At 45.3% G+C, this 27359-nt stretch overlaps 4 protein-coding genes and 1 long non-coding RNA gene across 5 annotated transcripts; 4 read left to right on the forward strand and 1 right to left on the reverse strand.

Annotated features, from left to right (window-relative positions):
- The first annotated feature begins 2569 nt into the window (after window positions 1–2569).
- On the forward strand, window positions 2570–7999 carry LOC100840496 (protein LONGIFOLIA 1). The gene is made up of 5 exons (XM_003562691.4): window positions 2570–3236; window positions 4312–4379; window positions 4502–6220; window positions 6336–6453; window positions 7096–7999. Exons 1-5 carry the CDS (start codon window positions 3026–3028, stop codon window positions 7881–7883), a joined length of 2904 nt encoding a protein of 967 aa, XP_003562739.1. The 5' UTR covers window positions 2570–3025; the 3' UTR covers window positions 7884–7999.
- On the reverse strand, window positions 7870–10030 carry LOC112269739. Its single transcript, XR_002961677.1, has 2 exons — window positions 9904–10030; window positions 7870–9818 (listed from the first exon to the last, which is right to left on the reverse strand). It is a non-coding gene; the product is annotated as an uncharacterized LOC112269739 (long non-coding RNA).
- On the forward strand, window positions 9933–11798 carry LOC100841005 (probable pectate lyase 4). Its single transcript, XM_003562693.4, has 4 exons — window positions 9933–10399; window positions 10484–10835; window positions 10990–11269; window positions 11363–11798. Exons 1-4 carry the CDS (start codon window positions 10000–10002, stop codon window positions 11585–11587), a joined length of 1257 nt encoding a protein of 418 aa, XP_003562741.4. The 5' UTR covers window positions 9933–9999; the 3' UTR covers window positions 11588–11798.
- Window positions 11799–13904: 2106 nt separating this feature from the next.
- LOC100824546 (putative G3BP-like protein) lies at window positions 13905–19092 on the forward strand. Its single transcript, XM_010237588.3, has 10 exons — window positions 13905–14063; window positions 15347–15396; window positions 15473–15610; window positions 16249–16525; window positions 16594–16913; window positions 17051–17213; window positions 17300–17421; window positions 17495–17560; window positions 17849–17912; window positions 18270–19092. Exons 2-10 carry the CDS (start codon window positions 15349–15351, stop codon window positions 18839–18841), a joined length of 1770 nt encoding a protein of 589 aa, XP_010235890.1. The 5' UTR covers window positions 13905–14063; window positions 15347–15348; the 3' UTR covers window positions 18842–19092.
- A 699-nt stretch (window positions 19093–19791) lies between these two features.
- Window positions 19792–24459, forward strand: LOC100841308 (phosphatidylinositol glycan anchor biosynthesis class U protein). The gene is made up of 14 exons (XM_003562694.4): window positions 19792–20173; window positions 20287–20334; window positions 20747–20810; window positions 20937–20969; window positions 21210–21334; window positions 21944–22078; window positions 22280–22356; window positions 22449–22696; window positions 22999–23055; window positions 23132–23300; window positions 23419–23476; window positions 23557–23642; window positions 23736–23792; window positions 24013–24459. Exons 1-14 carry the CDS (start codon window positions 20041–20043, stop codon window positions 24085–24087), a joined length of 1365 nt encoding a protein of 454 aa, XP_003562742.1. The 5' UTR covers window positions 19792–20040; the 3' UTR covers window positions 24088–24459.
- The last annotated feature ends 2900 nt before the right edge of the window (window positions 24460–27359 follow it).

A 27359-nucleotide genomic window follows, 5' to 3' on the forward strand; every position in this document is an offset into this window, starting at 1 on the left:
CATAAGTGTAATAACCCGTCCGGCCAACCATGCATGCATGCAGGAATCAATCCACGGTCCCAAACCCAAACGCATGCATGCATGCATGCAGTGATCAGCCAGGCACAGCACAGGCAGTAAAAGAGATCACACATTCACCGTGATTGATACCCCTGCCAATCGATCCGCAGTGGAGTAATTAACATCAGCAGACAGCAGTGACTGGGCCGGGGTACTAGCAGTGGTTCAGGCTTGAGAGTGCCCGCGCGTGCACGGAGAGCAGAGCAGTTAGTACTTGGTACGTACGCCGGTACACCCACACAGGTTCCTCCTGCCTCCCTCCTCGGCTCCTCGTCACGACAAAACGCAGCGAGAATTCACCGGCCGTCACGTACGAGTACTGACTGCCGCGCCCAAGAGCACGCACGCTCCCGCCCTGCACGCACGAGGTATCAATCTACCCGTCCATCAGGTCGGGTAATAAGCGAACGAGAAAGAAAAAAAGTCTATTTTCAACTTTGATCTTGCAGAACTCGATTGAATCGAACCTTAACTTCTTAATCCTGGAATCAGGATCCTAACTTCATTGGTTAGGCTATTAGCCTATTAGGGGCCCAAAACTCGTTAAGCTTTAGTTCGGACGAGTTCTACAATGTCAAGTTTGAAAATGACTTTTCTCTGACGGCTTGTTTGGCACCCATCATTTGATACTTGTCGGGGGGATGATCCCGGATAGGGTCATGGGACACAACTCTAACCGAGATGAGGGAAGCAAAACCGGCATAGTTATATATGCTGGCATCGTAAAGTCAAAACTAACACTAAGCCGAAAGAGAATCTCTGACGGAAGCCGGCAGAGGATAGCGGTACTTTCTGCAGGGTGATAGGGAAAAGTAAAGTTGTCTTGTCCCCTGCGGTGCTATCGGGAGGGAACCAAGCCGCGTGCCCGGCGGGCCCAAGGAAGATGGCGTTAAACTTGGCTCGCATGTCAATGTGACATGGGCGGCCTATAAATAGAATCTTACCCCTCTGTAAGAAAGGAAGAGGGTGCACTTAGACAATTAGGATTTCCCTTTCTTCTTCTTCTTCAAGAATACAGCTCAAGGAGCGCATTTGTTGAGTTTGCCTATCTCGGCTAATACAACAAAGCAGGAGTAGAAGTCTTACCTCTGCAAGAGGTCTCCGAACCTGGGTAGATCCGTTTGTGCTTGTGTGATTTGTGCGTGTTTCCCTTCACGTCCTCCCTCCTCCGGTTCCTCCTTCGTCCATCGGTCCCAAGTTAAGCCATCCTATGGCATCTGCCGTGGCACCACCACGATAGGATTAGAATTGTGGAATTCATTTTGAATTCTAAAAACTAACTTGTTTGGTTGGCACGGGATTGACTACGTGAATTCAATTTGCAATTCCATGAAATCACAATACAACTAACCTCGATTTCTCTCTAGGAGCCATCATTTCTCTGAAATTGTCTCTAACTCTACAAATCCATGTGATAGGCAAACATGATTTTTAATCCGAAATTCAAATTCAACCAAATAAAATCCTACCAAAAAATTAGATTTCATTTCGTTTGGACCAAATGAAATGAAACGAGAATGCCAAACGAGCCGTAAGTGAATGTAGCTAGCTTGCTACGCCCTCCTTCGGCCCCAGTGTCTCTCCTTTACGCAGTGCGTGTGTGTCGCTGTCACGTACAGCCGCGTACGCTGAATCGCGCACACGGATACGGGCGCCAAACCGGCGGTATAATCGTAGATACGTTCGTATCGATCCCACATGCGTATATATATGCGAGCATGCAAGTTGGCCGACATCCTTGTACGTAGCCGGATCCGTGTATACGCGTACGTACGTACATACATACTTGCGCCGGCCGGCCGGGGCCCGGGCTTCTATCTCGATCGTCATCCCGGCTTTCTTCCCATCGTCATCCTGGCCAAGTTTGCGTGGCAGCGCGGCACGGCCGACCGAGCCTGGGCCACCCGTGAGCTGTCGATCCGCCGAGAGAGCTAGGCCAGGCCACAGGTCGAACTCGCCACAGCAACAACGACATCACTTCATATGAAGCCATCAGCCATGCATGAATAATAACGGTACGTACGTGATATGTATGCCCAGGTCAGGCCTGGCCAGGACCAGCGCCGGAGCTGGACACGGTGCGCGGTCGGGCGCGCCCTTGCCAGTGGTTGCATGCATGCAGGCTGGATTACATTCCAGCCGAGCCGGGAGTTAAAACGCCGGCCGCCGTGGCCCGGCCGGCGTTTGTTTTCCTGGGGGGATCGATCGAAAGGAAAAAGCTCCTGTGGTGTGTGCGGTCTGACAGGAATCACATGCCGGTTCGTTCGCGCAAATGCAGAATGATCAGCAGCAGCAGCTAGGCCGTCCCCAGCAAAGCAGCGCACATGGCCTTGTGAATTGGGACGGGCGGGCGGGGCGCACACGCAGGACCAGCGACACCGGCACGGCCTGCATCGAGTCCTTGACCCACAGGCCACGGCCCCCCCGAAACACCCCATGCTATGCCCCCACCCCACCACACCCTCTCTTTTATTATTTCAGCAGCCCGCCCGCCCCATAGCACAAACAAAAACTAAAGTTCCAAACAAACGCAGCCAGCCAGCCACCAGCGGAGACTCTTAAATCCCCGGGACGAGGCCCCCCTCCTCTTCTCGTTCGTTCCCTTCTCCATACACACACACGCCCCCGTCCGTCTTCACGAGAACCGAGCCTGCTTCGCGCGAGTGACGCGGCAATGATAACATTCCTCTGAACTCACTCACACGCATCCCAATACCACAGCAGACTCGAGCGTGGGTGGGACTTCCTTCTATATCTGTACTACTACCCGGCCTCTTGCGTCTGCTGCTTCTCGCAGTCTTCCTTCCTTCCTTCCTTCCTTGCTCAGCTCAGCCTCTTCTCTGCTCTCCGATTCTCCGAACGTTCTCCTGCTCTGCCCTTGGTCGGTTTGGCGGTGAATCCGTGAATGTGAAGTGTTGGTCTTGGGGCGTCCGGCGTTTTGGAGCTACCCCGAGTTTACGGACCGATGCCGGCGGCGAGGAGAGCGGTGCTCGGCGCCGCCTTCTCCGACGACATGCCGGGGCTGGACCGCCAGATGGGCTGCATGGCCGGCATCTTCCAGATCTTCGACCGCCGCCGCATGCTCACCGCCCGCCGCGACGCCGCCACCGCCGGCTCCGGCTCCGGCTCCGGCGGCCGGAGACAACCACAGCAGCACAAGAGGCAGCTGCCCCCAGGTAACTAACTACAACTCCATTGCCTTCCTGCCTTGTTTGCTTTCATTTTCGCATTGGTTTCGAGCTGCTGCGTTTAAGTGTGTGTCAACTCTCAAGTTCTAGCATAATAATCTCTGTATTTTTTTTTTTCACCTCCTCTCGGTTACGTTTTTTATCTCTAGTTTCAAGGATTCTCTCCGAGTTTTTAACTGAACTGCTAGCTGCAACTCGTTCTGGTATCGTTGACTAGATATCAGAAAGTTAGGTGGGTTTTCTTTTCTTGCCAGAGAGATTGCTTCCTGTGTTGGCTGAACACAAGTCCTTTCAGACTACCGTTCGGAGTTCGGTAACATGGACAGTTGGGAAGAGGTTCAGTAAAATAAACCATATGCCTTTGCTTAGTAAAACAGTAAAAATAGTAGGAGTACTAGAAATTTCCTCTTTGTAGAATGGTAAAGTTGATTCTTGGAAATAAGTTCTGAGAAATGGCAGAGGTCCTGATTTCGTTTGGTGTTTTCTTCTACTGACAAGAGACACAAGCCAAAAGCTCAGAAGAGTTTACTTCTGTAAGGAGAACATCTAAAACTGAAACTGAAGCAGTGTGAATATATAAACAGTAAAAACAAGACAGCTTGTATTTGTAGTAGGTCTGATCATAAAAGCGTTTCCTTGAGAACGTACTGTGACAGCGCTGACTACTTTTAGCACTGCCACGCCAAGGCATCGGCCTAATGATAGCTAATTATGTGGACTTGATGTCCAGAACTGGCATGACTATTTTCACTGACTGAAGAGGACATCTGAACAGTCGGTTACTAAAATTTCGTATTTGTGATGAAACTGAATATGACAGCTGAACATTTGATTAAAAGAATCCATTCTTCTGATGATGGGTTAACTGAAGATGACAGGTTAACAATCGATTATAAAATCTCCAATCATGTAATATTACTGGTGAATAGAAGAAAAGAACTCTCCACCTTTCCCCCATCAAATCCATCCGTTTTGTATTATCAGGATTACATGACAAATTGCTCTATTCTCTTTGTTTAAAATTTAGGTTACTATTATTCTGATATCGTCTTATTTTGTCCAGGCCGTACTCCACCAAAAGGCGGCAGCAATGTTCCCGTGCAGAGCTCAAGTGCCTCAAAGATCATTCTGGTAATTTCCCTATCCGGGCTAGCTCAACATTTTTATGTCAGGAAAACAAATATATGCATGCATAAAAAGTATATTTTGGAAAAATCAAGGAGAGGGCTCTAACCAATGGATTTGTTTTGCAGGATAAAACATTCAGCAAAAGCATGACAGAGAACAGTAGCCTTTCAATCGAGTCATCAAGAGCTTCTTGTTCTTCCTCTTCGTGCTCATCCTTCTCCTCAATCGATGGCAGCAAATCAGTTCAACAGGAGCTCCCATACATCAATGAGGAGCTCTTTGTGCAGCTTCCACCGAAGATCTCACCAGATCTGAAGGGTGCTGACATGGACACAAAGTCAGGACAACCGAACGGTTTCAGAGATGTCGTGAAGGACTCCATCAACCGCGACTCCGGAGGGCTAATTGTCAAGACTTCCGCGAAGGATTCTAGGAGAAATTTGCAGTACAAAGACTCACCGAGGCCATTGCTGCTGTCCAAATCAATGGACGGAACCTACGTCATCAGCATCGACAGGAGCACCAAGGTCCCTGTGAACGTCACCGAGTCCAGCAGGCGTCTCCAGGAGCAGTCGCGCTTCTCATGCGACGATCGGCGGCTCCTACGGCCAGCTGAAACCCAAGAAGCCAAGAAGCATTCTTCCACAAGGACCAAAGAGATTCCTAGACTGTCCTTGGACAGCAGGAAAGAATCTCTGAGCCCGAGTTCACGGCTAAAGAACTACAATAATTACAGGAGAACCGATGACTCTCTCCTGGATACTCTGAAGCCTCAAGACTCCCCGAGCCACAGGCGGGCCAACAGTGTCATCGCCAAGCTCATGGGGCTGGAAGAAGCACCAGATGCTACAGGCATTCTGGTCACTGATAGCTATGAGCCTGCAAGATCACCAAGACCGGTAGCGCAAGCAAGTCGGAACGAGCATCCATCACGCTCGCCGAGGAGTGCCTGCCCGGAACTGTGTGTGCCGCTGCCGAGGAACGAGCCTTCAGTACTGAAAGCAAAGCCTTCTCCAAGAATTCTAACCGAAGCCGCTCCCTGGAGGCAGCAGGAGAGAGGTGTCAGCGTCACCAACAGCAAGCCTTTGCAATGCGGGGACAACGTGGTGAGGCCAAGAACCGCGTCTCTCTATGCCGATATAGAGAGAAGGCTCGGGGGGCTCGAGTTCTCGGAGTGCAACAAGGACTTCAGAGCTCTCAGAATTCTGGGTGCATTGCATGCAAAAGATGCGAAGTATCAGAACAACGATGGTGATGGCGGATCAGTGGCTGTTCAGAGACAAGAAGAGGATCTAGTCACCACCAGTTCCAGAAGCTTCCAGTCTCCCATAGTGGTCATCAAGCCAGCAAGAACCAGTGAGAAGCCTGGGCTCTCAGCTACTCCCCCTGCAGGGCTAAGAGGCCTCAGGAAACTGCAGCCCAGAGATTCATCCTTCACCGACAAGACTGAAGCCATCACAAATGATAAGATCCAGTCTCGCATTGCAAGGACTCAATCCAAGTCTGACGAATCTGCAAGTAGCGCAAGCTCACCAAGGCCCACAGGCTCATCAAGTCCCAGGCTGGTACAGAGGAAGGCAGAGTCAGAAAGGCGGTCTCGTCCCCCAGTCTCACCAAAGTCTCCAAGCAAGAAGTCAAATGAATCAACCTCCCCAAGAGGAAGACCAAGACCAAAGGCCTCTCAAGTGAAAAGCAACCGTGACAATGAGGTCTCTCAGAGTCCAGGAAGGAGGATCAGCTTGGCGAAGCAGGTTGACGTTAGTATAATGGATTGTCAAAAGCCTCCAGTTATCAGCTCATCGATCATTCCACCAAACTATAATGCTGCAACACCATGTCAAAAGGTACACATTGACAGATAATCTCCATACATGAAAAAACCAAGCCAACCGTAAACATTTTTAATATCAATATGCTTGTTATTTATTACTAACGAATGAAAATTCTCATTTTCTGCAGAACCCTTCTGTATTTGTGGGTTCAGACCAAAAGATTCATTCATTGGAGAATGCCCCGAGCCCCGTCTCCGTACTCGACGCATCCTTCTACCATAAAAGTATCTCGGATTCATTCAAAGGTGAGAAATTGATCTAGCAATCCGATTTCTTGCATTTCCCCCCTTCTGAACAGCTACCTGCATTACTTTGCATAAGCTAACCACCAAACTTTTGAAAGTCGATAGCCACCAACTGTAAGATCAATGGCATGATAGATCCTACTACTATTTAGTCCCATTCAATTCAGAAGCCCACAGTGCTATACAAAGGACAAGCATAGTTAGCTGTAAGCATAGCGATGCAGCTAGTGACAGATAATCTGCAATAAAAGCTACCAGGTAGCTCGTGGTCCTGCGATTGGGAGGAACCACAGCATATTGATAGTTGCAGCTGATGTGCTGGTGCTGAACAGTGCTATCATCGCAAGCCCCACATGTTGCACTTGATTATGCAGCAGCATGATGCATGTCCTTTGGTGGCTATACACATTGCTACTATAGATGTGCCCACCAGTGTTCCCTCTATGAATACGCCTAGTGTGTGTGATCCAATGAATATGTGGACAGATAGTGATTTATATCTGCTGTCTGATCCATGTAGATGTCTTATTCAGTTGTATTGTCTGACAGCAAATAATGTACTTCTGCATGATGCATTATTTTTCAGCAGTTGTTTTAAACAGTGGTTTCTAAATATTTGTACATCTTTTGCTGATTTTTCAGATGGCGAGACACATACTTCAGACGAGTGCTGGAATCCAAATAGCCTGCCGGACACGCCGCAGTCGAAAACAAGCAGTGAAGTCAGCCAGATCAAACCGGAAAATTTGGAAGCACTCATTCAGAAACTTGAGCAATTGCAATCGATGAACGATGAAGCAGCAAACACGAAAGATCACCAGTATATCTACGAGATACTCTTAGCATCTGGTCTTCTGCATAAGGAACTTAGCTTTGCAGCAATGCCAGGTCAACTTTCTCCATCCAGTTGCCCGATCAATCCGGAGCTGTTCCTCATTCTTGAGCAAACAAAGCCGCACTTCGTTTCAGCAAGTCAAGCTGTTAATGGAGCTATGAAGAGTTCTGATCCCAACACAGAAAAACTTCATAGAAGACTTGTATTCGATCTGGTAAATGAGATTATAGCTCAGAAAATGACCATCTATAGCTCTGCAAGTGGAATGGCAAAACTTATTCGATCGAGGAAGTTAAGTGGGTGGCGCCTTTTCAAGGAATTATGCCCAGAGGTTGACAGACTTATATCCGAGAGCTCGTCGGCAAAATGTTCCGAAGAGGATGAGGAAGAAAACATGCTGTTGGCTGAGGATGCTTTGTATGACATGAAAGATTGGGGAAGCTCTGAAGGTGAGCTACAAGGCATGGTTTTGGAAATCGAAAGATCCATCTTCAGGGACCTTATTGATGAGGTCATAGGCGGTGAGGCTACAGAGAAGATGAGAACTGGGCAATGGCGGTTGCGTAGGCAGCTGTCTTTCAGTAGTATAAACTGAACATGATTGGCAATAGTTGTTTCCCTTAGGAAACTTAGCCGCTAGTAAATGTAACCCTCTGTATTTTGCTGAAGACTGAATTATATAGAAGAAATATAATTATTCCCTGAACACTAGTCTCGGCTAACATTGACACTACACAAAGCAAACGGCTGAAAATCAACTATCTTCTCTTAGATGTTACTTTGAGCAGAGCATGTTCCTTTTCTTGACTACAGAAGCTATTTTTTGTTTCATATGATATAATCACATGAAGCAATAGTTTTACCTGGTCTGCATCAATTTTAGATAAGAAGGGACCATTTGGCACCTGCATGTTAGGAACATCGTACACTGTTATTGATAACAATATGTTCCCAGGCAGATTGGTGATAACGCCAAATCTATGTTTCAGCCCCCTGTAGTTAGTTCCCGAACTGTTTGTATATTGAAAAGAAATTCTACAACAGTCCTCCTAGCCCGACATTCGCACGAGGACAGCATCACAGAAACAAATCATTAACTCTACTCCTCGCAGTAAACTTCATATATGAATATAGCATCCATAGGTTGCAATGGAGGCTCTGTACAAGGCAAAGCACCACCTCTACTCAGCGGAACAAAACGTTTGAACTCCCACTCAACGAGAGAACTGTACTACAGTCAGTGCCAGATCACCCAGGACACATGACACAGCATAAAGATTGTTTGGAAACAGAGCAACGAACAGTAGAGGACACCAAGACATTGCATGGAGACTTTTCAAGGAGTTGTGCTGAGATGTTGACAGGCTCACTCCTGTCCGAGAGCACAGCAGCAGAATGAGCAGGAGAGGATGAGGACGAAAACATGCTGTTGGCTGAGGATTGATTGTATGACATGAAAGATTGGGGGAGCTGTGAAGGTGAGCTACAAGTCATGGTTTTGGACATCGAAAGATCCATCTTCAGGTTCAGGGACTTTATTGACGAGGTCATAGGCCGTAAGGCTGCAAAGAAGACGCAAATTGGGCAATGGAAACTACGTAGGTAGCTGCCTTTCAGTAGTATAAACTGAATACGACTATAAGGAAGCTTAACTACTAGTAAATGCAACCCTTTATATTTTGCTGAAGACTGAATCCTATAGAAGAATTCCCAGAACACTATTTCCGGCTGACTTTGACACTAGACAAACCAAGCAACTGAAAATCAGTTGTACTCTTATATCAATCTTGACCATGTTCCTTTTCTTGACTACACAAGCTATTGTTGTTTCATAAGATATGATCACATGAAACAATAGTTTTACCCAATCTGCATCTATTTCGGATAAGAAGGGACCACTGGGCTCCTGCATGCCAGGAACATCACACACTGTCATCCATAACCATGTGTTCCCAGCCAGATTGGTGATAACGCCAGCTCGATGTTTCAGGTCCCCTGTAGTTAGTTCCCAAACTGTTAGTACATCGAAAAGAAATTACGACAGTCCTATCCCGACATTCGCACGAGGACAGCGTCACCCGGACCAATCATTAACTCCTCTCCTTGCAGTAAACTGAATCACGTATGGACACATAACATCCATGGTTTCAATGGATGCTCTGTACAAGCAAACCACCACCTCTATCCGGCGCAACGACACGTCCGAACCCTCAGCCAACGCGAGAACTGTGCTTCAGTCAGTGCCTGATCATCCAGGGCACATGACACAGCATGAAGATTGATTGGCAACACAGCAACGAACAGGAGAGGACACCAGAACATTGCATGGGATGCATATTCATCGGCAACAGCTAGAGGAATGCACAGGACAGGACAGGAGGAGGGGACAGGCATGCATTCCTGCGAGAGCGACAGAACGAAGGCATACCTGGGCCTCCTCTTCCAGTCCAGACCGTGCGCGCCACAGCGAGCATGCCACGAGCGCGAGGAGGAGCACTAGGCGTTTGGCACTGTAAAAATTTCAACGCCACTGCGAAGCCATCAGAGTTAGGATAGGTCCTCTCAAACATGTTGGAGTAACTATAGCTGCATTGCATCATCTCGGTGGGGCGTACCGGGGCCCTGGGGAAGGGATGGAGACGCCTTCCAGCACATGGAATGCCGGCGTGCCATGGAACGGGGTCGTCTGGAACAGGAACCGGCACTGGTCGATGCCAACGGAGCACACCATCCTGGGACACCGGCTAAAGATGGCGCGTCTCGTGTTGGCATTTCGTCGAGCATGTGGTGCGCATGGCACCGGCGAACCGCCGTCCACGCCGCAGCCAGCTAGATGGCCCGCCTCGCTAATCTCTAAATTAGGTAGGGCAGTCCATTTGTGCCTTTCCCCTCGAGACCTCCTCTGCTGCTGCTGCTGGATCTCACGGCGCCTCCCGCTCTCATCCCCCCTCCTCCTGCACCACATGGAGATCCCCCGTCCGCCGGAGACGCAGATGCCCTACGGCGACGCCGACTGCACCCTCCGCGCGCTGGCTGCCCGCGCCGAGGGCTTCGGCTGCCACGCCATCGGAGGCCTCCACGGCGCCCTCTACTACGTCACATCCCTACAAGGTTTCCGCCTTCCAATCGACCAAATTGTTTTTATTTTTTTATTATTCGTCCGGAATTAGGAACTGACTAAATTGGCGGTTGCAGACGACGGGTGCGGGACACTCCGCGAGGCGTGCCGCATCAAGGAGCCGCTATGGATCGTCTTCGAGGTCTCCGGCACCATCGACCTCCAGTCCTACCTCCGGGTCTCCTCCTACAAGACCATCGACGGCCGCGGCCACCGGGTCAAGCTCACCGGCAAGGGCCTCCAGCTCAGGGACTGCCACCACGTCATCGTCTGCAACCTCGAGTTCGAGGGCGGCCGCGGCCACGACGTCGACGGCATACAGATCAAGCCCAACTCCTCCAACATCTGGATCGACCGATGCACCCTCGCCGACTACGATGACGGCCTCATCGACATCACAAGGCAGAGCACCGACATAACCGTCTCCAGGTGGTAATCTATCTCATCATCCTTTCAATTCAATTGGGGAGTTTCTGATACGACATGCTTAATTTCTGTCAATAACCTCTGAACGCACACACTGATGAATAATGTATGTTAATACTAGTTGTTGTTTCTTCTATGAATGTGATTGCACAAACAGATGCCACTTCTCAAGGCATGACAAGACGATGCTGATTGGCGCAGACCCCACGCACGTCGGCGACAGATGCATCAGGGTGACCATCCACCATTGCTTCTTCGACTGCACGAGGCAGAGGCACCCACGCCTGCGATTCGGCAAAGTCCACCTCTACAACAATTACACCAGGAATTGGGGCATATATGCCGTGTGTGCTAGCGTCGAAGCGCAGATTGTGTCTCAGTCTAACATATACCAAGCAGGAGAAAAGAAGACGGTTTTCAAATACATGCCAGAGAAGGTACTAGCAACTTATAACTTGTTGCATCTTTTTACTAGTTAACACACATATATGGCAAAGGGACATCTTGCTTACAGCTATAGCTCAATGCAGGCTGGTGACAAGGAAGAAGTGGCAGCCGGGTGGATCAGGTCGGAAGGCGATGCATTTCTGCAAGGCGCGCAGTCATGCTTGATCGATGGTCCAGGTGTAGACACTGTCTTCAGACCAGAGCATTACTATGACAAATGGACCATGGAAACCGCATCGCCGGCTCTCAAGGAGGTGATTGAGCTGTGCGCTGGGTGGCAACCTGTGCCCAGGCCCCCAGATTGCTGATGCACTTCAGGTTTAGGCTGTGCCGAAGAACTACTAGTACAAGTTTGATGGAACGGTTCATTCAGTGACTCTTTTAGCTTTTACTCACTATGCTAGCACTGTAATGAACCCTTAGTGTGTGATGTTAATAATTGATCAGTATTAGCTGCACAGCAATGCCTTGTCAACTTTTGTCCATCCAGTTGCTGAATCAATCCAGAGTTCTTCGTCATTCTTGAGCAAACAAAACCGCATTTCGTTTTAGCAACTCAAGCTGTTACTGGAGCTATGAAGAGTTTTGACTCTTAATATGGAAAAGCTTCACGGAACACTTGATTCAATCTGGTAAATGAAATTATAGCTCGGAATATGAACATCTATGTTAGGAAGCTTAACTACTAGTAAATGAAACTCTTCGTGTTTTGCTGAAGACTGAATAGAAGAAATGTAATTATTCCTGAAACACTGGAATTGACACTAGACAGCAACTGAAAATCGGCTATATTCTGTAGTACCAAATCTTCTCTTGTTCAGGCCATGGGGATTGTGGCTTACCTGGGCCTGGGGACGCAGTAGTATACAATTTGCATAAAGAAATGACAACTCAAAACGGCAAGGGATCAAGAAGAATCAAGGTACCTATAACATGTGTTTCCTCGAAGCAGAAATTCACAGCACCACAGTTTTGTTCTCCAGGTAACTCCTAGGCGTTGTGATAGTGGTGCAGCCGTGCAGCTTGTACCACAAAACTTTTCTGCTGGCTTGTCCGAAAGAGAGGAACCCGCTGCCGATTGTGAGCTGCGTTATTTTGCAATGGTTTTTGAATCAGGTGATATCTCAAAGTTTTCCAGGCTTTATTCTTCACGTCCAGTCAAGGGTCCAATCTTACTAACAGCAGCTTTGATCAGATCAAATATGTACTCCGTAGAAGAACTTCCTCCTGCCTGAAAGGATCACCCCGGAGCCATCTGGTAGAAAGAAAGGATGCTTTGTGAACCGGACAATCCTCGATAAGTATGCTCTGGATGTTGGGATTTCTCTTCCCGTCAATCTGGAATCTCAGATGCTTGTCCAAGCCAGCAGCAAGCATCAGTTCTCCATTCCTATGAAACTGAGCTGAATTAATAGCACCATTAGATGGCTCCTGAGCATTAGCATCAACAAACCTTGAGAAGTCGAACATGCCACAGTACCCTTAGTAACAAGCTCACGTTGTTCTGAAGGATTTATTTTTTTGAGGAATCTGAAGGATATTGTTGACTCCACCCTCATCGAGTTCATCACTGAACACCCCTAGAAGCGGCGTTTAATGGTCCATATCAATCCTTCAACTTTTTTTTAACGAAAACGGCAGCGGTAATTCAATTAGTTAAGAGTTGGATTTTACAGGAACGCAAAAAAGAATCACACAATTCATCATTAACTATTTTTCTTAATCATGTTCATGCATACTATTTTCTCAGTTTCTTCTTATAAGATGTTCTAATTTTGTCATAAGCCAAATTTCTTAAAATTTGATCAAGTTTATAGAAAATCAACAAACATCTACAATTCCACAGCATTTTTTATTAAATCTGTCATGATATTTTTTTGTATTATACTTAATTGATATTGTACATATTAATATATTTTCATAAAATTTATTAAATTTTTATAAATTTGACTTAGGATAAGTGTATTACTCCACATTTTTATAAAAGAAACGGGCGTCTAATTCACATGACAGGTTTTATCTCGCGAAAGACTTGCATTTCTCTTGGATATACTCCAGCCATCAACAGAATCAGATCAACATTGATTTGTTTTACCTAAAAAACTAAAGGAGTGTCTATTTCTCAATCGTTTAAAAAATAGTTATTTCTTAGTCGCTTAAAAAATAGTTATTTCTCAGTCGACAATCGTAGCAATCCTGAAGATTTTCTTATCCATCGGACTTACATTAATCTTACACGAATCTCAATAATTGAATCAAAAGGTTGTTACCATCGACTAAAAAATAATGATTTCTCATTTGCTTAAGAAATAGTAGGAAAGAAAAACTAAGGACAAATAGTACGGGTACGGGATGTGAAAAAAGAAGCAGAGTCCTAATAAAAAAAGACGACTCGATCAGGGTCTTAATAAAAGAGTTCCCAGGAAAAGTAAGGACTCGTGGCCTGGGTCGGACCGGCGGAGCCCAGTAGCCCACACTCAGAACGAGCCCATCTCTGAACACAATTCCTACGAGCGGGTCCTACTGTAACCCGTTGAGCAGGGCCCAAAAGTCAGTGACCATAGGTGGCTATTACGGCGCTACCCCACCCGCAAAACCCTTCCGCACTTCCTGTTATAAACCCCTCCAGCCACCTTCCTCCTCCTCTTTCGCACCGCCTCCTCGATCGACTCGAACTGCTGCGCTTCCGACCCGCGATTGATTCTCGCGTCGCCGCTAGGGTTTTCGCCCTCCCGCGGCCGGCGGCGGCGGCGGCCGTCGACTCGTGCTAGATTCGCTCCCAAGGTAGCATCCCTCTCCTCCCTCCCTATGCGCCTCTATCGCGCCTCTTTTAGGCCTTTTATTTTTTGTGGTTGCCTACTGGCGATCGACTTGGTTCGCTCGGCGCGGCGCGGCGCGGTTTCGTCCTTCCCGTGGTGTGCGGTTTCCGCGAAATCTCTAGGGTTTCGTTGGTTTATGCGAGGGGTCGGGTTTGATGCGGGGCGGGGCGGGGCGGTGCTGTGACCTCACGGGGGTTTCAGGTTAATGTCGCGTCCGCTGTTAATTCGTACTGGATCGTGGCGTTTGGTAGGGTTTGTGCGTTTACTTGACCCGAAAAGCCTTGCACTTTTTTATGACCACTTCGACATGTTGTTTCAAGTGCTTGCTGGGCTTGTAAGCGATGGAGTATTCCCTGGTGCTATTAAAATAGTGTTTTTTTTGTTGACTAGTTTAGAGTACCACCGCATCCTACTGCTGCAAATCTAATGATATTTTACGTGGACGTTAGATTGGAAACTAATGACTCGTGTGGATTCAGACTCTTTTTGCGAGAAATTCAGACTTTTATTGTGAGTGCATCAGTTGATACTTGGCACTGAACTGTAGGCATATCTTGCTTTGGCTTCATGGGACATCAGTTTTCCTTCTCGACGAAGTGTGTTTAGGTGCATTGTATGCGGTGGATAGTTTGATGTGTAGTTTGTTCATATGCTAGCTAGCTTACTGTTCCGGATCTGAAATTTCAAGCATTGTCGTTTTGAGTTGTTTTTCTACATCCTTGGTCACTTTTCCTCTGCAGAAAGCAGTTGCAGCTAGCTTTCATCTTGATTTGATTTACTTTTCAATGTCGGATAAGCTAAAGTTTTGATTCACCTTAATAAATGGTTATATTTTTGTATGTAGTGGGGAGAAATCTTAAATATCATGAGTTGAATTACCATTGATCTATCCACATTTTCCTATCTGATAGTTATTGTTATGTACTTATATGTGCTTTGTAGCCCTTTTTTTATGGTTACCGTGATATGCTATGTAAGTGTGCAATAATTTGTGAAACTTAAGTTAAAACGAATGCATTGTCCTTTGCCTTGGGTTTGTGTGTTTTGAAACCGAGAAGCTTATATATGTTTGCTAGGCCAATAACTTTACATCTTTAAGCAACAATTTATTTTTCTACCACAAATTATTCTTTTTATTATTAACATTTCTGATTAACTCTAACTAGAGCTTTCAAGTTGCTACATTTTTTCTGATACTATTCATTCACCTCTAAACTTTAGATATAACCAACGTTTTCCCTTGTGCAGCAATGGCTACGCAAGCTGGGAACTCTGTGGGTCCTCATAGTCCACAAGCGGTAGTGTTTTTCTCCATTTTATCAGTAATCTACAAATAATAGTAGTATTGTTTAACATGATTGGTCTCGCTTACAGGTTGGAGTTGCATTTGCTCACCAGTACTACAGAATTTTGAATGAGTCACCAGAGCTTGTCCATAAGTTCTATCATGATGAAAGTTTTCTTGGTCGACCACATTCTGATGGTACATTCACATCTGTAACCACTACACATGTAAGTTCTGTGCAGCACAGCAGCAGTATTGTATGATCTTAGCATTATTTATGAGATCTCTAAACAGTGTTAGATTCAGGACATATCTGTTCACTCGTTTTAAACTTTTGGAGCTTGGTTTTCATACATGATGTAGACTTCGCTTCAACCATTTACTACTTAGAATAGTTTGAGGATTGCAATGGTAGATGCTCTGTCATTAGCTATTGTTTTTGTTAGCATGTTGAGGTCTGCCGTCTGCCTTTGACATTGTAATTCACAACTGGATGTCACTTATTCTGCATATCCTATGCAAGAGTGAATTTTGACTGTAAATTTGGCTTGTACTGGTAGTTGTAGTAGCAGTCGTACTCGTAGTAGTGGTAGTAGTGATGGTGGTATTGCGTTAATCAAAGCTAAAAAGATGTGTATGTCAATATGGTTTTTATGTAATCTTATAATGGATCATCCATGTACAATCATGTAATATCATTTGCTGAGAGAGATTATGTGCCATATGCAAGTTAGTATAATTATCCAGCACTTCTCTTGTTTTATTTGTCTGACATGTAATAAATTAAGTAAGGTACTTATGAGCTATATTCGCATGCCTACTTGCCTGATTTTATGTAACTGATTTGTTCTGTTTGCTTAACCAGGACATCAATGAACACTTCTTATCTACAGACTACAAGGGATGTTTGATAGAACTGGAGAATGTAGATACTCAGCTATCACAGAATGGTGGTGTGTTCATTTTGGTTACTGGGTCTCTAACTATGGCTGATGATGTGAAGAATAGATTTACCCAGTCATTCTTCCTTGCTGTACAAGAAAATGGGGGCTATTTTGTGTTGAATGATGTGCTTCGGTATATTCCGGAAATGCCATCAGCCGAGACAAATGAAGCTTTTGCCACCTTTCCAGCTGAGCCAGGTAATGGAATTTCACCTTCAAAAACTTTTCCTTTAATAGCTTTTGTTGACATTTCAATTTTTGACCAGAAATACCTGTCGAGGAGACCATGGACCCAGATCTTCCATCTGCAGATAATATTTCTGGCAATGGTGAAGTCATAAATCCATCTGCAGAGACTACTTCTGTGACTCATGATGTCATGAAGTCATCTGTAGAGAATACTTCCGTCAACAATGAAGTGATGAATCCATCTGTAGAGAATATTTCCGCCAAGGAGAAAGTCATAAATTCGTTTGGAAATGACAATTCTCAAGTTGAAAAGAATGTCATTAAGACGCCTGAGGCAGCACCTGCTCCTCCTGCTTCAGCCCAGAAGGATGTTGTTAAGAAGTCTTATGCATCAATTGTAAGTTTCTCTTGTTTTCTTGCAGTTCCCACACTCATTGTATTGCCTAAATTGACTGAAGTTTGAATATGGAATAATAATCAACTAGATGTTTCATGCTTATGTTTTTGCTTCTCTGACTTGCATGATATGTTTAGGTCATGAAGGAGAGCACACAGCCTGCACCCATTACCAAACCTAAACCTAAACCAACTCCCACTGTAAAGAGAGCTGAAAATGTGGAGAAATCTGTGCCTGCTCCTGCAAAACCTACTCATGCAACTGATACTGCACCTCCAAATGACAAAAACGTTTCTGATGGTTTGTGTTTCCTCCATGTTCTTTTAAGGAAAACTTAGGCAGTTTTTTTTTTCTGAACTGATCTATAACAAGCCATTTTTATGCAGACCAAGGGTATTCAGTTTTTGTGAAGAACTTGCCTTTCAATGCAACTGTTGAAATGGTTGCGTCTGAGTTCAAAAAGTTTGGTGCTATCAAGCCTCGTGGCATACAAGTTATACACAAACAGGTTAGTTGATTTTTTGTAGGTTTTGGTTTCCATATATCATATGATTGCTGACCTTTTCATGCTGGTTTTGCAGTTCGATGGGTTTTGCTTTGGCTTTATTGAATTTGAGTTTCAAGAATCTATGCATGCAGCAATTGAGGTTTGTTCCCCCAGATGGCTGTCTTGGATTTAGTTTCTACTCCCTCCGATCCATAATAAGTGTCTCAGATTTAGTACAACTTCGTACTAAGTTCATGAATACAAAATCTGAGACACTTTATTATGGATCGGAGGGAGTACAAGTTAAATGTTTTGCTGCCTTTTGTTTCAGTTTGACTAGTTCTATCCATTTGTCCAACTTAAGTTAGCTGGCCGTGTATTGTTGTTTTACCATTTCTGTGCCTACAAGATGGTAAGTTGTATAACTAACACTTGTTTTGATTTTTAGGCATCTCCACTTCGTTTTGGCTCGAATTTGTCTCATGTTGAAGAGAAGCGAACCCCAACTCGAGGTGAGCAAGCATTCTGATCCACACAACATAAGGCAACCCAGATAGAATGATTTCTTCCGTAGCTTTAGTCCGGCTTGCTCAATTATACCACCTTGTTTGTCCTTGCTCTCAATAATCGAAGATTTAAGTGCCGTCTCATACAAGTTATCTAGTGTACAGCAATTTCTGCCTACTTGCATATTTATTTTTAGTGTTAGTCAATCCTTCCAAGTGATCTATTGGGCCTTGCATGCTTTTCTGTGATATTTCATAGTCTACGAAGTTAAAACATATCGCACTGAAAGCTCCTTATTTTATTTCAACTTGGTTTGATTGAATTGATGTAGCATTTATCTCAAGTATGTTTTTGACTTTCAGTTGTTGGTGGTGTTGTCACCCATGGGAACAACAATGGCAATGCTCGGGGCAGAGGGGGTTACCATGGCGACAACTTCAATGCAGGTTACCGTGAAGGCGCCAACTTCAGGGGCCAGGGAGCGGGCTTTGTGAAAAATGACAACTACCGTGATGGCGAAAACTTCAGGGGACAGGGAGGGGGCGTCATGAACAATGGTAACTACCGTGATGGCAATAGCGTGAGGAACGAATTCAGAAATCAGAATGAGTACTCAGGCCGTGGTCGAGGACAGCAAGGGAATGGCTACCGCCAGAACGGGGACGGATACCGTCAGAATCAGAATGGGGACGGATACCGTCAGAATCAGAACGGGGACGGATACCGTCGGAATCAGAGTGGGGACGGCTACGGTCAGAACAGGGATGGCTATCGCCAGAATCAGAACGGGAACGGCTATGGTCAGAACAGGGATGGCTACCGGCAGAATCAGAACGGGAATGGCTACCATCAGCAACGACCCCTTCACAATGGGAATGGGAATGTGAGGTCTGGCCGCTTCAATGGCCCCAAGCAAACACCAGTTGCTGCATAGAAGTTTTGTGCAATCCAGCAAAGTAGGAAAACTATTCTCCCCTAAAATACTATTTCCAACCCCGGACTCCTAGGAATCTCTGAAAATCATCCGCGTTTTCTTGCATCCTATTAGACCAAGACAAATTCTGCTTAACCTGATGATAACTCATTCTGACCGGTGCTCCTCTTTTGCCTGTATTTTGGGAAGTTATGACCTGTTAATGCGGAGGTTTTCTATATGAGTGCCTTCTATATATTTGTGTTTCCGTATTTCTGTGTGTTACTTCTTCTGTGCTGGTAAACCATTGATGGCTGTTTTTAGTGTGGGTTTCTGGGGGCTGAGACGCATGCCTTTTGTTGAGCTGTTCTTCTCTCGAGTCTTGAGTATTTTTGCAAGTTGGTGACCCTTGGCTTGGAAATTTTGTTTCTTAGCTCCTTCTCTGTTGTCCTAAGTTTGCTTAATGTTTGTGCTTATGGATGCTTAAAATGTACCATATGTACGGAAGCCATATGGTACAAGTCATGACATACGTTGCACCTGGCAGGACTTGGTCTCTATTGACTACTGCATATTTTGACAAAGCACCACCGTGCCAGTAGCAAATTTGTGAGGCTGTATGTTTCACAGAAAATTGCTAACTTGTGAGGCCGCTGTAGTCTTGAGCCGTGAGCGAATTTTCTGACCCGACACCACGCTGCGCCTCTCCTATCGTATTTCAGGTCTCGCCCGCGGCCATCCTTCGATTCAACGGTTGAATTTCAACCTGAGCACTCCGGTAACCAGCGACCCCACCACCCTCTGCGGCTGGCCGGTTTTGTGTTGCCGGTCGCACTCGCTGCCGCTGGACCTCCGCTAGTGAGTACTACTTGGACCATTCCCAATTCCGGGATCCCTACTTTGCGCCTCGTCTTGTTCAATCCAAGCCGTCCGTTAACTTATTTTTTTTTTGAGGGAAAAGCCGTCCGTTAACTGAACCCCACACTGTGTTGTCTGATGCGTTAAACGCTTCTCCTCGCGGCGGAGTACGGGGCCTGACATCCCCTTCCTCCTCCCGTCGCTGGATCCGCCGGCGCCTCCTCCTCCTCCTCCTCCTCCCCCGCGGTCGCCTAACCTCGCCGTCCGTGCGCAGCTTCTCCCCCTTACCGCCATAAACTGCTCCAGCAAACTGCCGAGAAGTGGGCCGCTCAGATCGGAGTCGCAGCAGCGGCGCGGCGGCGATGGCGATCCGACACTACTGGTCGATGGCCGCGGCGGCCGTCGGGTTCCGCCTCGCCCTCGTGCTCTTCGGCGGCAACCTCCACCTCGCCTCCCGCCCGGAGGTCTCCACCCCGCTCACATCCCTCCGCCGCCGTAAGCGCCTCCTCTTCTTACTCTTAAACATCCCCTTCCCCTCCTCCAAACCCCTCTCCTCATGTGATGCCGCCATAATTGGAATCCTTGTTTCCATACATTATCTGTTGCAGTGGCAGAAGGCTACTGGCTGAAGCAGGCGTCCATGTCCCCCTACTCTGGTACGTCACGCGCCTCACCTCCTTGCTCGCTTTGCTAACTAACTATTAGCACTTGGCGTGTGCATCTGAACCAACAAACTTGTGAGGTCACGATAGTCGGATGGTGGATTGGTGTTACCAGCTAAACTACTATGAGTAACTTCTTTCTATTTGACTGGGTTTCCACTGATAAGCGCCATTTTAGCATTAAATTGAGTACTGATAGCTTGTGATGATGGAATAGCATATGTTATGTTTCAAAAGAGGTAAGTAGAGCAAGGATGCTATATTAGTATATGACCCCTACTTAGCATGAGAGGCCCAGATGCTTTATTGTTAATACAATGGTTTAGCAGTGATATTTTGATTTGGCTCTTTGTATTGTTGGCTTTTTGTAAGGGGTGATCAATCCTGATAATAATCTGTTTTTCAGGTTCGATGTATCATGGTTCCCCTTTGCTGCTATCTGTTCTTGGTCCGTTAACCAGCAGCAAAAGGTGTTTGTTCCCTCTATGTTGTGTTTCTTTGATAATTTCTTTGGCGTCACCACTGTCGCTATGCCTCTTCATCTGATCAGATATTCATATGAAATGATAACATTCTAACACTCCATGGTATTGCAGGTCAGGGGGACATCATGCCCATATATATTGCAGGTAAATAAGTTGGCATGTACCTTTTTAAAAAATGGTATGTGTGTGTCTAAAATTGATAACTTGGTGGTGTATATCCGCTTTTCATAGAGGAAAAACAGGTTTTAATTTCCTTTGCTTCATATGTTCTTACTTTTCCTTGCCATGTTATTGTGTAACCTTGAATAGTTGAATGTTTTCCATGACGAATGCAATTATTGGCATTCATGTAACTCATATTGGACTCATGAACGTACCACACAGTTTGGTTTTTGTGGCTGTAGATTTTCTAGCGGCTATGCTCATTCGATCAACTGGGCGTAGACTCCAAATGGCACGGAACAGAAGCTTGAAGTCTCTTGACCTCACAAGATCAGTAAACAGTTCAGGTGAGTCATACCTAATGTCATGTTATTCCCCCTCAATCTGCCTGAAACGTGCTTCATCGAATCATGAGCTAAGGGTGCCTTTTTTTGCACCACCCTTCTAAGTTACTCCCTCCGTTCCATAATTCTTGTCTCAAATTTGCCCAAAAATGGATGTATCTATTCCTAAAAGGTGTCTAGATACATGTAAGATTTCGACAAGAATTATGGAATGGAGGGAGTATTTTTTAGCAATTACCACACATAGCTGCTTACAACATAAAATGTTTTTAATTTTTGATACTTGTAACATGCAAACTGCAAAAGTAATAAATTAGAGATGTTTTATTCACAAAAGTAGTACTTGTCATTCTAAACTTTGATATTTCTGGAAAAAAGGAAAACCACCTTCTCACATTTCCTTCAAAAAGGAATTAAAAGGGTTATAGATTTGCTTCATTGAATTTAAGTTGTATGGTCCTCTGCTTCTTTGATACTTCCATTGTTGGTAAGCCAAAAATATACAGCCTATTCTGGAAAGGTGTGAATGAAACGTTGACTCTTCTATTCAGACGTTTTCTGCTTAAGTACTTGTTATGCTGCTTATCACTTCTGTTGATACAATCCTTGCAGTTAATGTAAGCTCCGGGGATGCTGCTTCTCTAATATATTTGTGGAACCCTTGGGCAATAATCACTTGTGTTGGTTCATGTACATCACCGATTGAGAATTTAATGGTCGTGATAATGATATATGGAGCCTGTTCACGTAAGAGGAAGTCCCTGTGTTTACCTTCTTTGTTTTCAGTGCGAAGTTAATATCTCTTATAGTACTTAAGCTAGTTGTGTTGTCTCATTTTGTGCTTGTTTGTTGGCCTATTATCTGTCAAATCACCAGTTAGAAACATTTTTTCTGGAAGATGATATATTGATCTTTGATGCTGGTTAAAACATCTTTATAAATTTGTAGGTCTTGCGCCTCTTGCTGCCTTTGGATATGTTATGGCAACACATCTTTCTCTCTATCCTGCAATTCTCATATTACCGGTATGTGCCCAATATATTTTCTTTACTTCCTAACATTCAATTGTACGCACCATTCATCTGCATCGCTGGTTGCTAATTATTAGTTTTTTCAGGTAACTCTTTTATTGGGTTATGGTCCAGATAGTCCTCCACCAAAAGTATTTCTTCTAAAAGGTTTGAGTGCCAGTAAAGTTGGCATGCCAGAGAATGAAATAAGTACTGGCCAAAGAGATTTTCGCCAATTCGCATGGAAACCAGTACTCCACTTCACATTGTGGGTTTTTATCTGGTCATGTTATGTGCTGTTATTGAGCAGCATAATTCTAAATAATGTGGGCGGTCGTCAGGAGATGTTTGAAAAGTAAGATGCTTAGCCTCTTTTTTGTCGACAACAAATTCATGTGAATGTGTGTAATAATTTCTGTTTATACTTTCGCCACTCAAGATGAGTTCCTGGAAGGAGAAATGCATACAGCTCTTTTTATGGATTCAATTTTTGTTTTTTTGCATACCTTTATCAACATTTTCGCCTATGCTGTCCATTTCTCTAACATGTCAACTTGTTGTTGGGCTTCATTTCATACAAAGTCATCTTAGGTTGCAATTGACAGGCTTTTGTCTGTTATCAAATGTCTAATATTGATTTGTACTGTTGTTCTGCAGAACTTATGGTTTTATACTTACGGTGAAGGACTTATCACCAAATATTGGTGTGTTATGGTAAGTCTTGGTAAAGAAATGTAATTAGAACTCAAGTATAATTTGACCGATCTCACTCATTCGAGAATGAATGCAGGTATTTCTTTGCTGAAGTCTTCGATGTCTTCAGAAACTTCTTTCTTATAGTCTTTAATATGAACATCGTTTTTATGGTCTTGCCGTTGGCCATCCGTTTAAAGCATCGACCGTGCTTCCTTGCCTTTGTTTACACAGCAATTGTTGCAATGTTGAAATCTTATCCCTCGGTGAGTCATTTTAGATGATATTTTCTAAGAAATTTAGTCCCTTGGCTGCCAAAGGATAAGCTTTTATTTTAAGTTTTGCTCTCCTGTTTTTTTCCTTCAATCCGGCCATATCTTGAAGGCTGGAGATTCAGCTCTATATCTAGGACTTCTGGGCCTATTTGCCAATGAATTAGCAGGTAGGCAAAATATTGTATCGATTGCATTGATCGACTCTCTAGTATTCTAGGACATTAATGCTTCAACTTCCATCTTGCAGAGATGCAATTTACCTTCTTCTTGTTTTTTGGATATATTGGAGTCTCTCTCCTGAGCCCTGTCATGCACAACCTATGGATCTGGAGGGTCTCTCCCTCTCCCTCTTTCTCTCTCTCTCTCTGAACTCTCTCTCTCTCAGCATACTCTAGTGTGCTGTTACTAACAGGACATTTTTTACAGGGTACTGGTAACGCAAATTTCTACTTCGCCACCGGTTTGGCTTATACCTGCCTTCAGGTAACTCAGAAATCCCCTTAATTTTACGAGCATACACCCAATGTTCCAGTCCTGGCAATTGTTCCAGCAAACACCTCTCCTTAAAATACTTGTGTTGCATAACTTCTCTAGATTGCCTAGTGGTGAGTGATTTTGATATGCACAGCTTCTTTTGCCTTAATATTTTGCATGCCATTCTTACATCTTCATTATAAATCATTGTTTGCCTTTTTTTTTCCAGACGGTGTTGGTCGTAGAGAGTGTAAGTTCAATGATAAAACATGACAGGAAACTGAGACTACTTGTAAAAGCTTAACTTCATTCCTCGGAAATCAAACATCTCGGATGCTTTTCCTGCTGGTTCTCTTGGACGCAAAGTTGCAACCGGTTTGTCGTTCTGGGTTTGGAGTAGATGTACTTGATAATTTTCCGTTGCTCGTTGCATTTTACCTCCTGCATTTGTACAATATACATGGACCATGATTTTTTTAAACCAAGATTAGGGGAAAGAATTTAGGGTTCTCCCTCTAAGCTAACAGTAGTTGGTTACCTCGTGGATCCTTGATACAATCTGTACCGGTTTGTTAGGTAAAGATGAACTGTAACATAATTGCATTTGAATACCTCTTTCCCGCATTTTCATCCTGGTGAAGTCAAAGGTGTAATAGTCACTCACACGTTGCTGTTTGTTACTCTATCTACATGTACTGCAAACTTTTGCACTGCGAGTCTGCGACGGTGCTACCAGTACTGAACAACTCCACTCATGGAGCCACGGTCACACCAACAAAAGCTGTGTAGTTGCTGTAGATCGTGTTCGTTGGCACCTCACGCCAGCCAGTGTAGAGTGTTCAGTTTTTTTTTTTGTGCGAGCAAGTAAGTGGGTTTGGACTTTGGAGTTCGCGATGGGCATAATCGTGCAGATGTACCTGTCAGCCCAGTAGGAAGCAAATTGGCCCACGGGCTCACGGGAATAAAGGGTGTTCAGTTTTAGCCTAAGCTCCCCTTAAAAAAAAGTTTTAGCTTAAGCCAATTTTACAATAAATAATACGGCGTATTTGCAATAAATAATACGGCCTACCGGTGAAGCGTGGACGTCGGGTTCTGCGGCGTTCTGGTGCTCTTCCATTGAATAGGTTCGATTCAAGAAATAGAAGTTTTAATTTGTATTATCCCTCCGTGTAACAAAGGATGTCTGAACTTTGCCTAAATTTGAATGCATCTATACACTAAGTCACGTCTGGATATATCCAAAAACATGTTTAGTTGGACCGATGGAGTACTACATTCATGAGAAATGGTATTTTGCAAGGGATCCACTTGTCTTTTTCCAGTCCTCGCGATTTCGCGATCAAAGATCCCAAAAGAGCCGAGTCGTAAGAAACAGGAAAATCTCCCAAGCGGGACCGCTGACAACTCCCGCTCAGCGCTCACCCGAGGTGCTGCTTCTTCTTCTTCTTCCCTTCCCTGCCACCCAGGTGTCGGGACGAGTTGCTGTCGTGCAAGTCACCTCCACCCACGCCACGGATCCATCCCGCTTTTCCCTGCGGCCGCGAGAGCTCCTCATCGGCTCTCCACCCACCCCGTCCACGATTCTTTTCGCCCCCCTCGAACGACACATGTTTACCACGATTCTTCGATAGGATCGATCCCCGGTTCCCCGCATCCAACACGTACGCTCTCTACACCTTCTGTGTGTGTGTGTCGTTGTTAGCCTTGGATTCCGCGTGAATTCTTCTCTTCCGGCAGGATATGCAATGGGCACATACGCAAAAGGAGTAACAACAACAACAATAACCAATGCTCGTCACGATCGCCACTTTAATTCTCTCGCACGGACGACGTTCATAAATCAGAAAGTGCAAACGTGTCAGCACGAGACCGACCGAGCCGCACAAGTTGCACCAACATACTGTATTTATAATTTCGGTCAGGGGACAGACACCGACCAATCGGACGGCCGGGCGTCGTGCGTGCGTGGAGGCGTTCTGCGCCGGTGGGTCGGTGGATAACATAAACTACTCGTCAACTTGGCAACAATTTTATAAAGTGTTTTAATTAGATACAGATCTTGCATATATTGCGGGATCGATGAAGACGAGACGAGGGACGGGCGACGTGGAATCGCATGGCCTGATTGATTTCTGCCCGGTTTTTTCTGTTCTGCAACTTGGCCAAGAGGGCGGGGACTTTAATTTCTGACCAAACCACACGGTGTCACTCCAACTATCTATTCTCACCGTCTCTGTCACACATGTGTATCCCCATATTTTCTTAATCTTTTGCATGCTGTGATTAGCACTGGTCCTCTTTCTTTTTCTATGCGCTTCCTCCTCACTTCTGACCCTCTCTCTCTTCGTGTCTCCCTCTCTCACCTCTGCTCGCCCCCAACTCTCTGCACTGGCTGCGTCTCGGCTGAAGTAGCCCGTGGCCTCGTCACACCGGCCCTGTCTCGGACTCCTCCGGCGCCGCCCATGGGCTCAGCCACGGCTGCCCCCATGGCAGGGGAGAGGCCGGGGGTGCACTGGCAGGTGAGTGGGGGCGCCTACACAGGGGAAGAGGAATGGAGGGGCTAGGGGCGGCACGAACTGCTGCTCTCCAATCTTTGCGACCCTCTTTGATTTTATTTGTGTATCCCAATCGCGGGCTTTGGATAGAGGTACATGAGGTACTTTGATTTTTGATGTCGCGGTTTCTCTTTGAACTGAGAGTACACACGTTCATCAATGAGGTACTTTGAGCACTTTGATTGATGATGTACTGGGATTGCCGAGGTACTTAGGAAGGTACTGTGATTGTCGAGGTACTTAGGAAGGTACTGTGATTGCCGATGTACTTAGGAAGATAATGTGATTGTTTGTAATGTATTTGTAATTGATGACATACTTGTTAATTGTTTGTTGTAGTATCTTGTGCATACTGACAAGGTACTAAAAATTGATGAGGTATGTTGAGAAGGTACTTTGTACTTTTGCTTGTAATCGTAGTGTAGATGAGTATTGACGGCGTACTTAAATTGATGAGATACATAGAATTGACGATATGTTGACATGTACTGTAATGTACTTGACATGTCTCCTGATGTACTTGTTATGTACTACCATGTACTCGTTTCATAAGTTCATGTACACGAGGTATTTATAAAAACTAATAATGTACGGTCCATATATCATAATGTACTAAATATGTATTTCAAAAAATGTCATGTATCGTAATTTACTTAAAAGTGGGGAGAGAGAGAAAGAAAGAGAAAAGAAAAAATTGTCAGATCGTAATAGGGTTAATCCTATGTTCTAGTTTGAAGTGTCAGAAATTAACTAAGAGAAAGAAAAAAGAGAAAGCCAAACATGTGGCTGGCAAGGGGATGCAGCCACCGCGTTATAATTTCTGCATGCGCTTTTGCACGACGTCCTGGTCTCTCTCCGCTGTATGCTGCTGCTGTGCGCTAGCTTCCTTTTCTTTCTTTTCATTTCTTTCTTTTTCCCTTCGATGGCGAGCGTCTCCGGTGATGGATGGACATGGACTGACGTAAGTGCACGCGTCCGGTGCAGAATTTGGTATCTTGTCAAACAAGTGGTCGTCCACGGC

Source organism: Brachypodium distachyon, chromosome 1, assembly GCF_000005505.3.
Source record: "Brachypodium distachyon strain Bd21 chromosome 1, Brachypodium_distachyon_v3.0, whole genome shotgun sequence".
Taxonomy (NCBI): Eukaryota; Viridiplantae; Streptophyta; class Magnoliopsida; order Poales; family Poaceae; genus Brachypodium; species Brachypodium distachyon.

Bases quoted from the DNA above. Each gene is read 5' to 3' on its own strand.
- LOC100840496 (XM_003562691.4), top strand. From the start codon at position 3,026: ATGCCGGCGGCGAGGAGAGCGGTGCTCGGCGCCGCCTTCTCCGACGAC. The intron at 4,380-4,501 runs GTAATTTCCCTA...TTTGTTTTGCAG, and splicing joins GTGCCTCAAAGATCATTCTG to GATAAAACATTCAGCAAAAG. The intron at 6,454-7,095 runs GTGAGAAATTGA...CTGATTTTTCAG, and splicing joins TATCTCGGATTCATTCAAAG to ATGGCGAGACACATACTTCA.
- LOC100841005 (XM_003562693.4), top strand. From the start codon at position 10,000: ATGCCAACGGAGCACACCATCCTGGGACACCGGCTAAAGATGGCGCGT. The intron at 10,836-10,989 runs GTGGTAATCTAT...TTGCACAAACAG, and splicing joins ACCGACATAACCGTCTCCAG to ATGCCACTTCTCAAGGCATG. The intron at 11,270-11,362 runs GTACTAGCAACT...AGCTCAATGCAG, and splicing joins TCAAATACATGCCAGAGAAG to GCTGGTGACAAGGAAGAAGT.
- LOC100824546 (XM_010237588.3), top strand. From the start codon at position 15,349: ATGGCTACGCAAGCTGGGAACTCTGTGGGTCCTCATAGTCCACAAGCG. The intron at 15,611-16,248 runs GTAAGTTCTGTG...TTGCTTAACCAG, and splicing joins CATCTGTAACCACTACACAT to GACATCAATGAACACTTCTT. The intron at 17,422-17,494 runs GTTAGTTGATTT...CTGGTTTTGCAG, and splicing joins TACAAGTTATACACAAACAG to TTCGATGGGTTTTGCTTTGG.
- LOC100841308 (XM_003562694.4), top strand. From the start codon at position 20,041: ATGGCGATCCGACACTACTGGTCGATGGCCGCGGCGGCCGTCGGGTTC. The intron at 22,357-22,448 runs GTATGTGCCCAA...TAGTTTTTTCAG, and splicing joins CTGCAATTCTCATATTACCG to GTAACTCTTTTATTGGGTTA. The intron at 23,056-23,131 runs GTAAGTCTTGGT...GAATGAATGCAG, and splicing joins CCAAATATTGGTGTGTTATG to GTATTTCTTTGCTGAAGTCT.